This window comes from Actinia tenebrosa, unplaced genomic scaffold, assembly GCF_029948245.1.
Source record: "Actinia tenebrosa isolate PJP-AT-01 unplaced genomic scaffold, QUT_ActTen_1.0 PGA_scaffold14__42_contigs__length_11649687, whole genome shotgun sequence".
Classification (NCBI taxonomy): Eukaryota; Metazoa; Cnidaria; class Anthozoa; order Actiniaria; family Actiniidae; genus Actinia; species Actinia tenebrosa.
The window spans coordinates 8,869,203-8,888,011 of NW_028292574.1; the positions used below are offsets into that span (position 1 = coordinate 8,869,203).

The 18,809-nt window shown below is 37.1% G+C and overlaps 2 protein-coding genes across 2 annotated transcripts; one reads left to right on the forward strand and one right to left on the reverse strand.

Annotated features, from left to right (window-relative positions):
* Positions 1-2,376: 2,376 nt before the first annotated feature.
* Positions 2,377-7,227, reverse strand: LOC116303016 (gamma-aminobutyric acid receptor-associated protein). The gene is made up of 3 exons (XM_031712454.2): positions 7,026-7,227; positions 5,077-5,155; positions 2,377-4,158 (listed from the first exon to the last, which is right to left on the reverse strand). The coding sequence occupies exons 1-3, from the start codon at positions 7,113-7,115 to the stop codon at positions 3,971-3,973; spliced, it is 357 nt and encodes a 118-aa protein (XP_031568314.1). The 5' UTR covers positions 7,116-7,227; the 3' UTR covers positions 2,377-3,970.
* Positions 7,228-8,194: 967 nt separating this feature from the next.
* On the forward strand, positions 8,195-18,807 carry LOC116303015 (uncharacterized). Its single transcript, XM_089029417.1, has 12 exons — positions 8,195-8,541; positions 9,290-9,889; positions 10,922-10,981; positions 11,377-11,533; positions 13,201-13,301; positions 13,816-13,863; positions 14,462-14,590; positions 15,605-15,654; positions 16,415-16,615; positions 17,233-17,345; positions 17,495-17,649; positions 18,030-18,807. The coding sequence occupies exons 1-12, from the start codon at positions 8,281-8,283 to the stop codon at positions 18,210-18,212; spliced, it is 2,058 nt and encodes a 685-aa protein (XP_088885543.1). The 5' UTR covers positions 8,195-8,280; the 3' UTR covers positions 18,213-18,807.
* Positions 18,808-18,809: the final 2 nt, after the last annotated feature.

The window sequence follows — 18,809 nt, forward strand, 5'->3', positions numbered from 1 at the left end:
ATAATACTTTCACTGACCGTAAGTTGAGTGCAACAACTGTAAGCGGGGCCACTTAGACTTTAGGAAGTGAAACCAATCAGAAATCAGCAGAAAAACTATATACATTCCAACTTTGGGTGGTACAGCCAAAGATCGTCTTTCCCTCGTGGTGGAAATAAAAAGATATGTTGAAAGGCTATTGTTTTCTGCTGATTTCTGATTGGCTCCTCTACCCGAAGTCGGAATGTATTGTTTTTATTTTTTAAGCTAATTCCCTTGTTGTGCACTGCGCATCTTTCTGCGCATATAGGAGTAAAATCATTAAACTTAAAAAATCTCGTACCCAGAGCCTGCGTTTCTTCTGCCCTGCGGCGAAGAACCAGGGCTCTCGCATTTTGTAAGACGAGGATTTCTTGGACTTCCGGTATGAGCGCATACGTTAAAAGACTTGCCAAAATTTTTTTTCCCCGATTTCTAATTCTTTTTTTGATCGGAAATAGATACAAAACTCTGTTTGAAAGCATGATTTTCAATGACTCGATTTTAACTTCCGGAAAACTACGCATGTGTCGAAAAATGGATTAATCCAGAGCCCTCGTTCTTCGCTACAGGCCTGAAGAAACGCAGGCTTTGGGTACGAGATTGTGTAAGTTCCGTGATTAGTTTACTCCTATGCGCAGGAAAATAATAATGTCAACATAAAGTCGTAAAAATAATCCATCCAAATAGCTGTAAATAGCTCTAACTCTTTGGCAATTCTCGACTTTCACATCCCCATAATCCTTTGCGTCTTTGGGGGGTAACCAGAGGGTAAAAACCCACTTATTTTGCTGAAGGCTGATCAGAAAATGTTGAAAATGCCTTGTTTGATATCCAAAGATAAAATGAAGAAGTAAAAAGCAGAAAAAGATAAATTAAAAGGTAAATTTTAAACATTTTTTCGTAAGTCAATACATTTTCTGTAAGACCAAAACTCTTCATGATTTGTATGCGCAAAAATAACTTGGAATAAACTGATAATCAGTATTGTACAGGTAAAAGCAGGCATAGTATAAATTCAATTAAGAAACCTTTCAATTTGGAACAGTTTTTTGATTGGTTACCCTTAAAAACGCAAGGCATTATGGGGATGTGAAAGTAGAGAATGAAGATAGAGCTTTTCACACTAGAGTAGGGAAGCATAGTTAATGGAGTGGAATGGTTTGGAAACTCTATAGAACAAAGCTATTGTTTTGCCTTTGATGTTGAATCGTACCATCACATGCTACTGACGGTGCACAATGAACCAAAGCAAGTATGGCTGAAAATGCTCATTTCCTTATTATTTTCATGTATGAACACTTTGAAAGTAAAAACTTTTACTCCATGACCAAAAACCATGCGAATAAATATTTCCGCGCAGATACAGTTAAGTTACTAGATGATAATAAGAAAGCATTAAAAAGAGCAATTTCCAACAATTTCCAATATCAACAATTAATGTTAATCATATTGGATTAATTAACAAATAATACATATTTTAGAACGATTTTTAAGGGTAAAAACTTTTATATTCCCTGATACTGTGAACAAATGGAGAAACTTTTTCTTCACTGTGCACTGTCAACGTCACATAACAATGGATAAAGACGAACAAAAACAGAATAGGTTTCCTAACCATTCCGCTCCATTAACTATGAGGGAAGGTGAGGCAAACCTCCCTCCCAGTTGCTGGGTCCTCGCTATATACACCCCTGGCTTTGATGCAATTTTGATTGACATTTTAACTAAAATACCTATACCACTTAATTCAATATATTCAGCATTAATTCTACATGAAGCGAATAGGTGAATAGTAAAAAAATTCATGATTTGAGTGATGCATCTTGAATATACAGTCAATTCAAAAAATGTTGTCGTCGACCAACTCAAGTCTACGCGACTGGACCGAAAGGAACTCTGGGTAGTAATCATTGAAGCCGAGTTGACTCCATTATTTTATCTGACTAGTTATGCCTGGTTTACAGCACGAACCTTCGTAGGCGAGCGGGAAGTGTTGAAGGAGACGTTTTTTTAATGCCTTCATATTTTCGAAATTGTGAACTGAATCATAACTACTTTGTTTTTCTTTCATTGTTTCTCGCCATTATTATCTTATTACTAGCGGGAACAAACAATTCAGAACGAATATTTAACCGCTTCAGTGATTTTTACCCATATTCCTTTCGGTCCAGTCGCGTAGGCTTGAGCCAGTCGACGACAACGTTTTTTGAATTGACTGTATCGAGGTTTATACTTACAATATGCTAGAGAGAGTGATGTCATTGTAGGCATGATTAAATATACAAAACTTTTATATGACAATATCTTACTAATCAACTATTCACTTTATGTAGAATCAATTCTGAAAATATCGAGTTAGGCGTTATAGGCACTTTAATTTAAATAGTGTAATTTCTTGACATTTCTGTAACATGTGTATCATAATTTATTTACAGCACACTAGAGCGTTACAACTACAAACAACATTATTACCATATATGACGTGTACTCTATCATTTCCTATAAACATGCATATGTAAATCAAAATACAGTCAACTCTCGTTACAGCGGACACCCTCGGGACCGTCACTTCATGTCCGTAATAGCGAGCGTCCGCAATAGCGACACTTTTTACGGTCATTTCTTTGTCAGAATTTTTGTCGGGGATTTTTCTCATGTCCGTAATAGCAAGGTGTCCGTAATATCGGGGTGTCCGTAAGGCGAGAGTTCACTGTAGTGTTTTAAGAATTCTGTAATGCTCAAAAATACCTTGACACAAAGATTTTTGTCTATTTTAATGACCTACTAATATCCTCTAGAGGTCAATAATTCATATACACTTTAGACTTCCCTACCCATTCACCGCTGGGGCAATAATGGAGCACTAAGTAATATCATATGTGATTGGTTGATATAGTTAGATTTAAATTTAGATTTTTCAGTAGATTGACTATGAAGCTTGTGGGAATTGTTAGACTATATATTTCTAGTTTATTGAGCATTCACTTTTTTAGAAAATTATACTAAAGCATCACAGTCAAGCTGTTAAATTAAAATATTGAATTCATTCTTTTCATGATTCAATAGACCTCCTCGGCTCTGACGTAATATTGTCCCATTTCCGACCACGTGTCATTCCCTAGAGTATCATTTCTTTGTTTAAGGCTTTGCTCGGTTGCATATGAGAAGACACATGAATATGGATACAGTTTAAACAAAGAATATTATTCTCAAGGGAATGACATGTGGTCTGAAATGGGACAACATTATGCTTGGGCGCTCCAGAGCTGAGGAGGTGAATTAAGTTTCTGTTACCCAAAGCAACAACATGCAGAAGGGGGGAAAAGAAATAAATGAAGAAATGAAACAAAGAATGAAGGAAAGAAAGAGGAATAGAGGACCAAGAAAAATGCTGAAATAAACAAGGCAAAAAGGAGAGATGAAAGAGAGAAAAAGAAGGAAAGAAACAAGAGGGTAGACTGCTCAATAAAATATCATAGAAATCTTTTGCATTTATTGCTGGTTTTCATAACTTCCTCTCATTTGACCTCAACAAGAGTGCCTAAGTTGTCTTTAGTCTCTTTTGTTTTGTTAACCAACATGGCCACTGTGTTTTTAGCAATTCCATTCTCTTGGGAATGACTGAAAATCAGCAATAATTGATGCAGACCAATTTGTGTAATTCAGTGTTTTTTTAAAAATTCAAATCTAATGGGAATACTTTTTTTCTTCATGGATATTTACATATCCTTTCCATATCAATGTTTCACTGACGTGTAAATATGATAGACAAAGTTAGTATTCTCAGTAGATTTGAATTGGGTATAACGATACATTAACCAAATAAAAAGACAGTCATGTACTCTGTAAGTTCTACAACTAGGTTCCACTGCTCCAATAATGCCCCGGTCTGGTGATGGGTGTATTTTACTCTTTTATCTTCATATAAAACATATTGTGTAGTTTGTATTTAGTCAGTACCATACACACTCTCATCGCTGTATGCTATGTATAAAAAGAAGTCTTCCTCGTGATGTTCCTGGTAAAGCTGTCCCATTGTTGCACTTGTTGGTGGGATGACGTTGTTGACAAAGAAAAACAGTGCATCCTCTGCTCTTAAGTGGATTCTCTTTCTAATCAGGAAGTAGAATTGACCAACTGGGAATAGGAGAATAGAGTAAAGAATTCATTTATTACAAGGCAGTCCAAAACTTGAAGTAAGGACTGAAAAATGACATCATGAGTTTGCTGTAAACAACTCATGCTTTTATGAAATGTGTTTTTGTCACTCGGTAAAGATCTATGTGTTAAGTGTATGCTACATCAAGTGTATAAGCAGATCAAAAAATCTACCTCAGTTGGGTTCTCACAGGACTCGAACCACTGACCTCTCGTTTGCTAGACGAGATCTCAACCGCTCGGCCACTGAGGCTTTACAGGAGAAGGTCGTGTTAGATTTATATATTTTAATCAAATCCGCGTGTGATCTTTTACCCAACACCAGGCGGGAACGAACAATGTTCAGAACCCGCTTGGAATATCCGTTAATCAACAGAATTTTTATTAATTGTAAATTTATGAAATGTGTTTTTGTCACTCGGTAAAGATCTATAAGTTCAGTGTATGCTACATTGAGTGTATAAGCTTTGTTCTTACTGCGAATCCCTGATAATCACTTTACTGTATAAAATCCTAGTATTTATCCTCACAACAAAATAAGGTTTTGCTAGACGTTAATCAAAGTGTTACCATGACATTATATACAGCAGACACATGCCCCAGAAAACCTTTGTTTCCTGAAAATGTCATGGAATCATGCTACTGAGAAACACTACAATATTTTACTGCCCATCGTTCCAAGATGGAGAACTCACAGAAAGGCCCAGAGAGAGAGAGAGACAGAGAGATAGAGTGACAGAGAGAGCCAACTGTGTACTTTACAAAACAGATTCCAAAGGGACTCAAACCAGGGTTACATTAATGAGAGGCAAACACCTGTGCTTCCCTTAGATATGGTATGCTAGACAGTGTACACATGTGTATTTAGGAGAATAACCCTCACATTAGTAAGTTTACCTGTGAGATCAGATGGAACAAGGTATTTCTTTTTATCCAAGTCACCGATTCTTGCTTTTGGGGCTTTCTCAACAATGACCTGTGATGGTAAGATATAGAAGATCAATAATAGTTAACATATAAAGAAAAAGAATGCAGCTACATCAAAAAAGGTTGTTGGATTTGGAGCCCAAGGAGATACTGTAAGAGAAAGAAAATAAGTAATAGTCCATTTTAGAGTTCCAAATTACTGATGTGTTCCTTGATTACAGACTCATTTACTCAGGATTACCCTTGAATCTGTGTCTATATGCACAACTTCAACCATACAAATGCTTTGAAATTTCACGGACCTTCACTTTCAATGGGAATAACTATAGAATACCCTACCAAAGCCTTCCCCAATCCTAACCCTAAAACTTACCCCAAGGTACTTGATAGTTTATTCCTACAACGAACGTGTAGGTGCATAGGAAGCCCACTATATTACATTTCTTTATGGGTATTCTATAGGTGTACCCTGGAATGCATGAACATTATGCACAAAATTGAGGTTAACCTTGAGCAACAGACAAACATCAGGTGATCTTCTTGAGATATACAGTCGTTTGCAACTAAGCGTGAACACCAGACACTAAAACATGTTCTAACTGGCAGCCGAAACGTTGAAGTTAGTCAACAGGAACGTGTATGTTTCGTAATGATTCGTTGGACGGTTGGGCGCGCAAATTCCTTCAGGTGCTTCAATCTCGAAAAAATCAAAATCATTCTCTCTAGTACTTCAGTACTTAATGCTTTTGTATGTGGTCTTCTCTTTTCCGAGATATAAACATTTGAAATATCAATATGCAAATGAAATGACGTAAATTCAAGAATGCGTTACATTCTACAAGTGAAATAACCTAAAAGTGTACAAAGCCATATCTTTCAGTTTAAGATGATTTGCAAATGAAAAAACAGAGTACTTTCCACAACAGCATTTTTGCATAACAAATTAGTCTTGAATTTACGTCATCTCATTTGCATATTGATATTTCAAATGTTTATATCTCGGAAAAGAGAAGACCAAATACAAAAATACTGCAACCATACTACTAAACTGGTCAAATACAAGCGATTTTGAAAATAATTTTTTCCTTGCTTTTTTTAAAAAAACAAAAGTTTAATTTTTTGTGTAAAAACATATATTTTAGCGAATTCATGCCACAGTTCAGCAAATATTAGAACGTGATCTAGCGTTACTACAACTGCTTCTAACTCAGTAAAGAATGCAAATAATTATAACAGTAAAAATATTTTACAGCAAAAAGGGAAATTCATTTGTCAAGCTAAAACGAAAGAAGTCATTCGAAACCTAATACATATTTTGGGGAATACATTGAATTTTCCAGAACTTTCAATTTCGATCTGGATGGAATTATTTACACAATTCTACGGAAGTTTAGAAAATCTTTGGAATTTGAATTGAAAAGTTGATTTTTAAGGCACAAAAAGAGGTATTTTCTCTAAAATTTTATGCTAGCAAAACATAAACAAAAGTTGAGGATATACGAAGTACACTTCGTAAATAAAAACAATAATAGTTGAAATATCATAAACAGCCCAGCACATTCCATATTAATTCCTTGAATAAGGAACATTATTTTTGCAGGGTTTTTTAAAAAGGAAAGGTTAAAATATTCAAGCTTTTGTTTGCTACGGATTCGTATTTTCGTACAAGATGATTACGCCATTTGCAATGTTTTGAACTACAAGGGGCGTCAACATCAAAGCCAAAATTTTAACTAAATACGAAAAATATCCAAAGAATAGGGCTTCACAGTCCTTGTCCTATCAATAAGCAAGGGTTTAAAGGTGCATAGGAAGGAAAATACCGAGAAAAAACAGCCCGCAGCGCAGTTAACGTATGAAAACTTGACGCGTTGAATACGAAAATTCATCATTTTTAGCAGAAAAGCTGCTTGACTTACTGGAACACGGTCCGGGTATTTCTTTCTGATTTTCTCTCCTTCAGCTCTCCTCTTCTCAAACGGATGTTCTTCTTTGTATTCCCACTTCATTTAGGACGGTAAGTCGTTATTGTCTAGCTTAAAAATCTTTTTTTTCTGGAGCAAAATTTCTCCAAGCCGGAACCAGGAATTTCCAAAATGGCTAATGTAAGCATCGACCTCACCACGTCACGTGATCTATCTTTGTTTGCGATGACGTAATTTTGGCGCGTTATTTTTAGCGTGCGAATCCACAGGTAGCCCAAGCTTGGTTTCTGTGGTGTCCTGTTATAAGGAAATGTATGGGGAATCATCAAAAATTTCAATAAAATCATCAAAACGTGAAATAAAGCCTCGAAATTTTACCCTATCATTGAGAAATAGCACTTCTTTCGCTCTGCGTGGTTATTTTTTGAATTTAGCCCGTTTTAAGGATTTTTTTCTCTTATTTCTTACTGGTGGGGGAAAAAATCCTTAAAACGGGCTAAATTCAAAAAATAACCACGCAGAGCGAAAGAAGTGCTATTTCTCAATGATAGGGTAAAATTTCGAGGCTTTATTTCACGTTTTGATGATTTTATTGAAATTTTTGATGATTCCCCATACATTTCCTTATAACAGGACACCACAGAAACCAAGCTTGGGCTACCTGTGGCGAATCATTTCGCTCACGACGTCGTTACCTCGAGACGTGATTCAGCAAAAGTATACATATGTATATATATTTTAACGTGCATTAAATATAAATCAATAGTAAATAGAGGGGAGCTATTTGCCTCTTAAATTTTTCAGTTATTCGAAAATTAAAGCTATAACATAGTAGACGGGCGAGCAAAAAAGAAAGAAAGAAAGAAAGAAAGAAAGAAAGAAAAAGGAAGAAAAAGAAAAAGAACAAATACAAAAAAATTGCACACCCTCTCAGTGACAAGGTAGTCAAGAGTAGTCAAGGTTCAGTAGAACTTTGAAGTATGACGTCAATTGCGTTGGAGGATAGGGAGAAAGGAAAACTGAAAAAAATAAATTGTAAAAAATTTCCTTTAAAATAGGGTTTGTTTTAAACATCTTTTTGTCTTTAGGAAGGTAGTATTTGCGATTTTGATTAGCATAATTGCAACCCGAAAAAGCTGCGTCAATCAGACCTTTTGTTGTGTATTTGGGCCCCCTGTGGTGCTTGTCTCAGATCATCATCCTCCATCTCCTCCATATTGGAATTTCGAGTGTTGACTGAAACACAAACATGTCGTCGAAAAAAACGTTTGCCCTCGAAAAATCCGAAGTAGATGCAACAATGAAAGAAATCCTCGACGTCCGGAAGGTATCAGAGAAGGCTAAGAAGAAAAAAGCTGAAAGATTCTTCCATTTTCTAGGCGGTGGTGACAGTCCTATTGAAGCAGTAGAACTCGCGTTGGGAAGAAACGAAAATCTTCAATATGCTCAAGTCAAATCCGTCACTGAAATCGTCAAATTTCTCGATCAGTTTGGTGAAACTAGGGTTTGTGTAAGTGTAGACTTACTTAATTTTTCATTTTCGCGTATAAAACATGTGTTTTTGGGTATAAAACATATGCCTTTGCGTGTTTTTTTGTTAGCATTGTGGGCACGTCACGCTAATGTTTGTGGTATGAAAGCGTGAAGCCAAGTTCCTGGCAGGGAGGGGAGGGGGGGGGGGGGCGTTAAGACCACATACTTTATCAATTTTCTTAAAAAATTGTATAAATATTCTGGACTAATATAAATAAAGAAGCCTTTCAAACTTTATCATAAGATAGCAAACTTCGTTTTTATAAAACCGCTTTTTCCGTGCTCCGTTCAGTAATAAAGCACGCAGGAAGTGGCATAAGCACGAAAGAAGTGCAAGGAGAAGCACTTGCAGTAGACTCATGCCTCTCGCACTTTTTGAGTGATTACGGTGCTTCCTATGTGCTTTATTATTACTGAACAGAGCACGGAAAAAGCTGTTTCATTCGTTTTATTATATAGTTGCTAATTTTATTTCGGTATTGAATTTATTTACGTAAAACTGAAGAAAGATGGTTGCAGGATTTAGCAGTACTTTGCACGCGCAGATGGCGTCAACACTATGCTCCATTCACTAATAAAGCACTCCGCTATGCTTCATGCTTCTCCTAACACTTCTCTCATGTACTGGCAACCCTTGCTTCAGTACACTCAGCACATGCGCACATATTCTATATCTTCAGTGACACACATTTTAAAGTACTTTTTCAAAATTCTTTGTCTTTCAGCTTGAAGAAGAGAGATGTATTGAGATACTTCATGCTCTTGTAAGGGTACTCTACCAGTGCAACCTCCTCAAAGTTCTTCAAAAATTCTTGCAACTACGAATCCCGGATGAAAGCATATGCAAGGGAATTCCCTGGAAATCAATATATTTTAACAGTTTAACCATTCTTAAATCAATGATAGATTTCGCAAAGAAAATGGACACTCAGTCGAAAACAATCGTAGAGACTGGCACAGTAGAACTGCTTATGGACTACTCTGATGGAACAGTAGATATTCTTACATGTTTTCCAGCTGTTACTGGACTTAGTTCCCTCTGCACAATCAGTATGGAAGCGCGCGAGAGGGTTATATTCTGTAACGGCTTGACAAAGTTCGGATATTTGATCCTTAAAGATAATTGTCAAAAGATGCATTTCAAGGCTTACCAACAAGGGTTGAAACCATTCCAAGTTAAAGAACTTGATAGGGTTCGTAATGTCTATCTGCATGAGGAACTTATGGAAGGAAAAAAGTATGTTGGTAGAAGTGATCTTTCATATCATGTTTTAAAGAAGTGGAGTAAAAAAGTACAGTTAGCTGCTGGGCATATCATTCTAAAGGTAAAGTATAACAAGCATAAATTATATTTCTCTGGGATTTTTAATATTGTGCAAATTCAGTAGTTTCGAGTTGCTTTATTTTCCACTCATGCAAGTCAAAAATAAACTGTTTGAACATTCGAACCATGTTTTTTAAACATTTTTTGAATCATCCAATCAGAAGCCAGATCCTTACCAAGCCTCTTAATCTAGCTAACCATTCTCTTTCTGACTTCATTGTTTTCGGTCTTTCTTTGATTAATGGCAACAATGATTGTTGCAAGACCAAAGAAATGCGGCTTATTCACCTATTGGGCACTCTTAGTCCCAACGGGTTTAATGAACGCTTTACTTTCAACTAACCTTTTCTTTTGCTTTTGATTGTTTGTTTTTGTTTCCTTGCCTACCTTGTTCTCATTGGTTTCTTTTGTCTTATTCTATCATATAAACACTCCTTTCTACCACCTCTTCCTCTTTTACTCCAACGAAGGACTAGCGTCCGAAACGTCAGTACTTTTCATCTTTTCCTAAAAATGTTTGAGTCCTTTGTTTCTACAGAGAGCTGTGATTGGATAGTTATCAAATATGTCGAAAAAAACGCTGAATTGTTCATGGTTCAAGTGTCTGCACTGTAAAAGTACCAACTGATTATTTATGTATTACTGATTTGTTTTTGACTACAGCAAAAAAAAAAAAAAAAGAAAATGTATATCAGGGCTGTTTCTGCAGTCACCATGCCATAAAGGTTTTCTTTCCTCTGCAATAAACCCCAATCATTTAAATCAGGTATGAGGTAGTGGTACTTTATTAACCACACACCTCTTGGGTATTGGCTTTGATCCCTGGCACTACCATCACATGTGAGTAGAGTTTGTTAGGTCTCTCTCAAGATACTTTTTCTTTGTTCGTCAGCTTTCCTCCTTCTACAAAACCTAACAAGCTAAATCCCACTTCTATCTGTGAGTTACGACTGCACGGGATTCAATTGACCCAGAGCTTCACGGTTTTGAAAAAATTTGAAGATTCAATGAATTAATCACATTTCTTTTTCAGATAGCAGAACAGAATGACAGACACAGAAAATTAGTCTTTGAAAACAAGTTTATATCAAAAGTATGCATGAACTGTAAATATACACAAGGTTTTTATGAACATTTAAAAAGATAAGAAAAAATTATGAACTACATCTGGAGAGTCCTGGAAGGGTTTTCATTACGTTTTAAAAAAATGGGAGGAGATTATGGTTGTTTAAGCTGGAGAATTTTGGTCAGTTTTAATACCAGAGCTTTTTTCCATCCCCGACCCTCAATGAAAACCTTGATACTCCATTTTACATGTCTAATAAGAGTATATACATGTAAAACTAAATAATAATTAATAATTCATGTCTCTATAAGCAATATTGTAAAATGGATAAAGGCACCTGTAAAAGAATAACCTTGATGCACCATTTTGCATGTCTAATAAGAGTATATAAAACTAACTATTAATGATTCATGTCTCTATAGGCAATTGTAAAATGGATAAAGGCACCTGTCATCCTGCATGGGGATTCTGAAATGATTGATATCTCACTAAGAATCATGGCAACTTTGTGTTTTAATGAGGAAGTTGCTTTACAGCTTGTTGAACAGTATGGTATCATCGAGCACTTTGAACACGGAGGTCAGTCATCAAAGCTAGCTTACATCTATAACATCATAACAGTAATGATAAAAAGGTAAATTATACACCGTGAAAAGATGACGTTTCGAAACGCTAGTCCGCTTCATCGGAGTAAAAGAGAAAGAGGCGGTAGAAAGGAGTGTTCATATGATAAAATAAGACAAAAGAAACCAATGGGAACAAGGTAGGCAAGGAAACAAAAACAAACAATCAAAAGACAAAAGAAAGGGTTAGTTGAAAGCAAAGCGTTCATTTAAATGCGGCTTATTCACCTATTGGGCACTCTTAGTCCCAATGGGATTAATGAATGCTTTGCTTTCAACTAACTAAGTTTTTTCATCTTTTCACGGTGTATAATTTACCTTTTTATCATTACTGTTTCATTAGAAACACCGACGCAGCTCACACTAGTTTTTAGCTACGTAGTTATATCTTCTTAACATTATAACAGTATGACAATAAGAAAAGGCACAAATATGCATTGACTACATGCGTTGACTTATTGTGTGCAATACACGCACTTGAGTGTACAGTCACCACAGTGACTGCCCACAGAAATTGCACGTGGACATGTTAACATCCCCATGAGCTGTACTATAGCAGGGGCATTTTCACTGCATGGCTATTGAGTGTAATGTTTTCCCATGTTGGAACAAATCATTCTCTTGAGTATTACTTTTTTTTAATGTGTAGTTCTAGAAATTATCCATACCCCCCCCCCCCCCCCCACAGAGGAACTTGGAATTTCTGAAGGGTAGGGGGGTCAGAGAAAGAACAAAAATTACAGAGTTTGTATGGAAGAAAATCGGAATTTCAGGGGGGTAGGGGGTGTCTTAAAAAAGTTCCTTTGTGAGGGGGGTATGGATAATTTTTGGAACTACACAGTGGTCTGGGATCCTAAAAAAAACATGCATTGTTATTGGCTGTCAGAGCAGGGGTGTCTTATATCTCTGACCACAGTCTGGTATCCTAGCATATATATGGATTGCTTATCTTTAAAAAAAATGCTAAATGAGTGCAAAAAGTAAATGGAGAAGCCTTGAAAAAGCCTTGAAAATGAACCTCTGGCCTAGTGGCTTCGTTCTGTATACACTTATTTCAATGAAATTAGTCACCTGAAAAGCTATATAGCTGAGGCCGACAAGGATTATGGGTAGATTCATTTTACACGTTCAACCACTCGATAACAGTTCATGGACTTGCAAATCTTTTACCGGTTACAGTCTCACCTCTTCTGAGCATCATCTAGCTGCAGTTTGTATTAAAAAAGCTTTGTATATATATGCTTTTTTGATATGAAAAGTTTCCCATGATGCTCAGTAATCTCAGCTTTCTAGGTTTTTGGTGACTAACTTTATTGAAATAAGTGTATTCTAGACCTTGGGCACAGCTTTTCCTTATTCAGTAAGTCCTTGATGGTATTTACATGTACAGTGTAACCTTGAAGTTGAAGTTGTGCATTCTTTACTTTACCATTAATATTTGTGAATATTTAGACACGGATACGAGACTAACCTTAAGCAAATGAGTCTGTTATCAATGACACAGCAGTAATTTGGATCTCAAAGATGAAATATTAGCCATAATACAGTAAAAAGGATTCTAACTTAATATTACTGTACGTTTTTTTTCTTCAACATTTTCTAATGTTATTGTCTTATCCTCAGTTAATGTTCCTGATCGTGATCTAGTTTTGAGTTTCCTTGCTGTGATCTTGCAACTGTCAAACCTTGGGGGAAGGTGTAGGGCAGCTGTTTTGGAAAATAAGGTCAGTTGTGTCAATGACAAATCAGTTTATTTTTGAAAACAATTTGTTATTATTGTTGTCGTTGTCATTAGATAACCTGAAAAAACTCAAAGTGTTCACGTTTCAAATGTCCTCACTTTAATTACACATTTTGCTGTTCATTAACCGCAAAGGAATATTCATTGCAGCGAAGAAGCATTGTCATTAGAGCGAACAGGCATACAATAAGGCAAACGGAGTCTCAATAGTGCGATGGAACGTTCATTAAGAAATTTAGCATTGAATTTGACATTCATGAATATGCTTGCGTGGATTCATTAATGTTTTTGAACTTTCATTAACGTTTTGGTGCAGACAATAAACCACAACACACATTCAATACAGTGTTTTGGACATTTATTTACGTTAATGAACAGCAAAAGGTTTATTATTATTATTAATTATTGTTATTATCAATTATTATTTTGTGCAGTTATCATCAATTATGATTATGATTATATTATTTAACATTATTAATTATCATGTTTTATAACAGGATATCATACAGTCCTTAGCAACCTTTGCATTTTCCCATGATAAAGAGGTAAGCAAAGTGATTTTTAAATTGAATTGTTGTGGAATTTATTGTTCCAACTGATATGGATGTTGCATGAAAAAGTATATTCCTGTAGCGCAACCATGTGACCGGAAAATCCCTTGAGATATAAATACCAAGAAAACAGCTGCCATCTTAGTTGATCTAACGAGAAGCTTAATGAGAAATGCTTTGCATAGTCAACCAAGATGGCGGCTATGACGTAACATGTGCCCCAAGAATTAAAAACTAGTCATTCAATCAGCTAAGAATATTCTGCACAAGACAAGAAATTATTAAGTGAAAGCCAGCAATAGTCCCCTTCACAGTTCCCTGTGCCATCTTGAAAGGTAGCCGTGCCTTTGCATCGAAGCAAGACAAATGGTGAGCTTGCAATGATAGAGACATGTGAATAATTGTTCAAGGTGTTAAAAAAGGCCTCTATCATTGCAAGCTCACCGTTCGTCTCGCTTCGATGCAAAGGCACGACTACCTTTCAAGATGGCGCAGGTAACTGTGAAAGGGACTATTGAGCTGTTGTCCAGCAGTGAGAGACTATGTATTAGTAGTTTGAAGGTTTACAAGGTAAAATGTATTTGTTTTCCAGATTCAAAACGTCCTGATTCACATCCTTGTCCAATTGGTAGACAACCCACAGTCATCTGGGGATAATCTGGTCCAGCATGGCATCACCCCAAAGAACATGTTATTGCTGACACACTTCTACGAATATGACGTAAGGGACTAACCTTTTGTAAATGAGGCTTCTTTTATACCATAATATTGTAATGATGAAAAGGTAAATTATACACCGTGAAAAGATGAAAAAACTTACTGACGTTTCGGACGCTAGTCCTTCGTTGGAGTAAAGGAGCGTCCGAAACGTCAGTTTTTTTCATCTTTTCACGGTGTATAATTTACCTTTTCATCATTACTGTTTCATTAGAAACACTGACGCAGCTCACACTAGTTTTTAGCTAGTTATATCTTCTTACCATAATATTGTTTAAAATAATCACTAAAGTTTACAGTAACATGTCTTGGGGTAGACACTTTTACAAATATGATATAAGGGACTTCTGGGACTTCTTTTACGATGATGAAGAAACAGAAAACGCGCGTGTGTGTTGTGTGCAGTTATAAAGCACGCGGGGGTTGGCAGAACACGAGAGAAGTGTTAGGAGAAGCCTGACGTGTTGTGGAGTGCTTCTCGACACTTCTCAAGTGTTCTGTCATTCCCCAAGTATTTTATAGCTCCACACAGCACAGCAAGCAAGTTTTTTATTTCTTTTATGAAATACAAATTACAATAACCGTTATTTTGGAGAGGAATGATGCAACTGAAAATCCGCGCACGTGCTTTGTGCTCTCATAAAGCATACGCTCTCAACCAATCAGAACGCGGCATTTATAATAGTTATTTTATAATGTTATTTATAATGGACCTAACTACTTCGGCATAATGTTTTGCCCATTTCAGACCACATGTGATTCTCTCAAGAATAAGATTCTCTATTTGAGTTGGGGATTGTCTCCCGGTTTAACAGCCTATCCCTGGTTGGAGGCATAACACTAATGTACTAACAAATCACTCATGATTGTAAGCTGCCTTAATATGCAGCCCGTAAAGTCCTCCACTTGTCATTAGTGTAAAGCGCATTGAGATGTTGTATGAATGCGCTTTACAAGAACTTCCCATTATGATGATGATGATGATGATGATGATGATGATTTTGATTTTGCCAAATAGGTTCATATTTTCAAGACCTTTAAACAGAACTTAACAAAGACTTGCTCCAGGTAATTTGAAGTACATGTATATGTTCTTGGGAAAATTTGAATTTGTTTTTTTTAATGTTGCTGCTGCCGTTTGCTGTTGCTGCTGCTGTTTGGTGTCCTGATTAGGGTTACCACTTATGGAACCCTAGAAGTTTAGACACAATAAAGTTGTTCATTGATTGTTTGATTTGCTGTTGCTGTTGCTGTTGTTGCTGCTGTTGTTATTGTTGCTGTTGTTGCTGCTGCTGTTGTTGTTGTTGTTTCCGCTGTTGCTGTTGTTGCTGTTGTTATTGCTGCTGCTGTAGTTGTTGCTGCTGTTGCTGCTATTGTTGCTGTTGCTGCTGTTGTTGCTGTTGTTTCCGCTGTTGCTAATGTTGCTGTTGCTGTTGTTGCTGTTGTTGTTGCTGCTGCTGCTGTAGTTGTTTCTGTTGCTACTGTTGCTGCTGTTGTTGCTGCTACTGTTGCTGTTGTTGCTGTTACTGTTGCTGTTGTTACTGTTATTGTTGCTGCTGCTGTAGTTGTTGCTGTTGTTGCTGCTCACATTCTTTTATTTCGACTCTGTTGAGATGCGCCACTGGTGTACTTTGCAGGGGGTAATTAGCGATGAAAAGTTTTTTCACCTTTTGTTGTTGCTGTTGCTGTTGGTTGTTGTTGTGACTGCTACTGCAGTTGCTGCTACTTTTGCTGCTGCTGTTGACATTGGTCTGACAATGTTAAGAAATAATTTCAAAAAATATTCCTTCCTATTCATTATACTAATTGCAAAATTCATTAATACAAGCTGGAGAAAAGAAGAAATCCACTTTGGCAGAACGCGCCATGAATTCATAGCAACCCTGGACGAGCAGCAAGCAGCACGTTTGAAGGATATGGGTAACGACAAGTTCAAAAATGAGGAGTATTCGGTCGCCATAGACTTTTACTCCAAGGCCATAGAAGTCTGCCCTCCTGCAAAAAAAGGAACGAATAATGAGTGGAAGTGGTAGGGTATCTTGAATTCTCACTTCCTTAATTTTGTATTAAAAATGGACCTACCAAGGTAGTGCACTCACATGCCCTGACTTAGCCCAGAGGTTGTTTCAGGGTTTGATCTGTGAGTTAGCCGTGCCCTGACTTAGATCAGCCCAGAGGTTGTTTCAGGGTTTGATCTGTGAGTTAGCCGTGCCCTGACTTAGATCAGCCCAGAGGTTGTTTGAGGGTTTGATTTGTGAGTTAGCCATGCCCTGACTTAGATCAGCCCAGAGGTTGTTTCAGGGTTTGATCTGTGAGTTAGGCACCAGTGACCTGTCTTAGATTAGGCCAGAGGTTGTTTGAGGATTTGATTTGTGAGTTAGCCATGCCCTGACTTAGATCAGCCGAGAGGTTGTTTGAGGGTTTGATTTGTGAGTTAGCCATGCCCTGACTTAGATCAGCCCAGAGGTTGTTTGAGGGCTTGATTTGTGAGTTAGCCATGCCCTGACTTAGATCAGCCCAGAGGTTGTTTCAGGGATTGATTTGTGAGTTAGCCGTGCCTTGACTTAGATCAGCTCAAAGGTCGCAGGGTTCAATAGATTTTTTTTTTTTGGTAACTAAGATACATTATCGTTTGTTATTTGACAGGTGGGTGGTTCCAGCGGTACTGTATAGCAACAGAGCTCAGGCGTTTTTAAAAGTTAAAGAATGGGGGCCGGCTTATGTGGACTGCAAATATGCTATCGCGAGATCTATGGAAGGTACGTACTTATTTTTCGGATATATTTCGGCGGTTGCTTTGTATAGCCATAATAGGGCCCAACTAAAATATTATTAAGGAATACGAACAAAGTCGATACTAAAAAAAAGGTTTGAAGTTTGTCAATTTATGGAAGTCTATGTTATTCAGAGAACGACGAGGCATCCAAGATTTTAACCAAGACGACTTATCGTCGAGCTCGAGCTTCGTTAGAGCTTGGAAATTACCATGAAGCTCTTAACGACATAGCTTTCTGCATGCGTAAGAAATACAAAGATGACAACGTAAGATCGTTATACCAAGAGGTGAGTCTCGAGACTTAATATGTTAGTCGTCAAAAATGGGCTCCCTGTGTATAGGAGTACAGTAATGTACAACTTTATTTCATTGAGGCGTTGCACCGCCATGTGATTGCAGCCATGATATAAGGCACGACAATAGAGTCTTCCCCTTAGAAACTGAATTCTTTCTCATGTAAATCAGATTAGACCAGATTCAATGAGCCAGTTCATAGTTTTAAAGAATCGTTTGCAGTACGCATGCGATTTTATCCCGAGCTTCTCACCTTCTTTTGTTTAAACCTTCGTTTATCGTTAATTAAACAAAAGAAGGTGAGAAACATTCATTCAAAACAAGCATTCACTTCCTTTGTGAAAACTAATGATTTGCAACTTGCTTTTGGCAGATTTTAGTAAAATATCGTGAACATGTTGGTATAGAGCCTATCCGTCGTTGTGCCGTTTGTATGGAAGGAGAAGGAGAGAAGCTGAAGAGATGTGCCAACTGCAATGAAGTGTACTGCTCAAGGTCCTGCCAGCTGTATGCATGGGATACAGGACACAAGACGTTCTGTAATGGAAAGGCTTAGAGATGGACTAACCCGGTATGACTATTTATTCCCAGTTACATGGTAGGTAATGGAGTCTGGGAATGAGACAACGTAGTGGGGAGATTAAGATGTGTATGCATGGGACACAGGACACAAGACGTTCTGTAATGGAAAGGTTTAGAGATGGACTAACCTAGTATGACTATTTATTCCCTGTTACATGGTAGGTAGTGGAGTCTGAGAATGAGACAACGTAGTGGGGAGATTAAGATGTTTATGCCTGGGATACAGGACACAAGACGTTCTGTAATGGAAAGGTTTAGAGACGGACTAACCTAGTATGACTATTTATTCCCTGTTACATGGTAGGTAGTGGAGTCTGGGAATGAGACAATGTAGTGGGGAGATTAAGATGTTTATCAGCGCACATCTTTTATCAAAGAGCCTTAATCCACTGTTTTCCCAATTTAGACCACATGTCATTCCCTAGAGTATCATTTCTTTGTTTAATGGTTGTGCATGAGAAGACACATGAATATGGATACGACTCAAACAAGGAATAGTAATCTCAAGGGAATGAAAAGTGGTCTGGAATTCGAAAACATAACACCCAAGTGGAATGGGTCCATTAGCCTT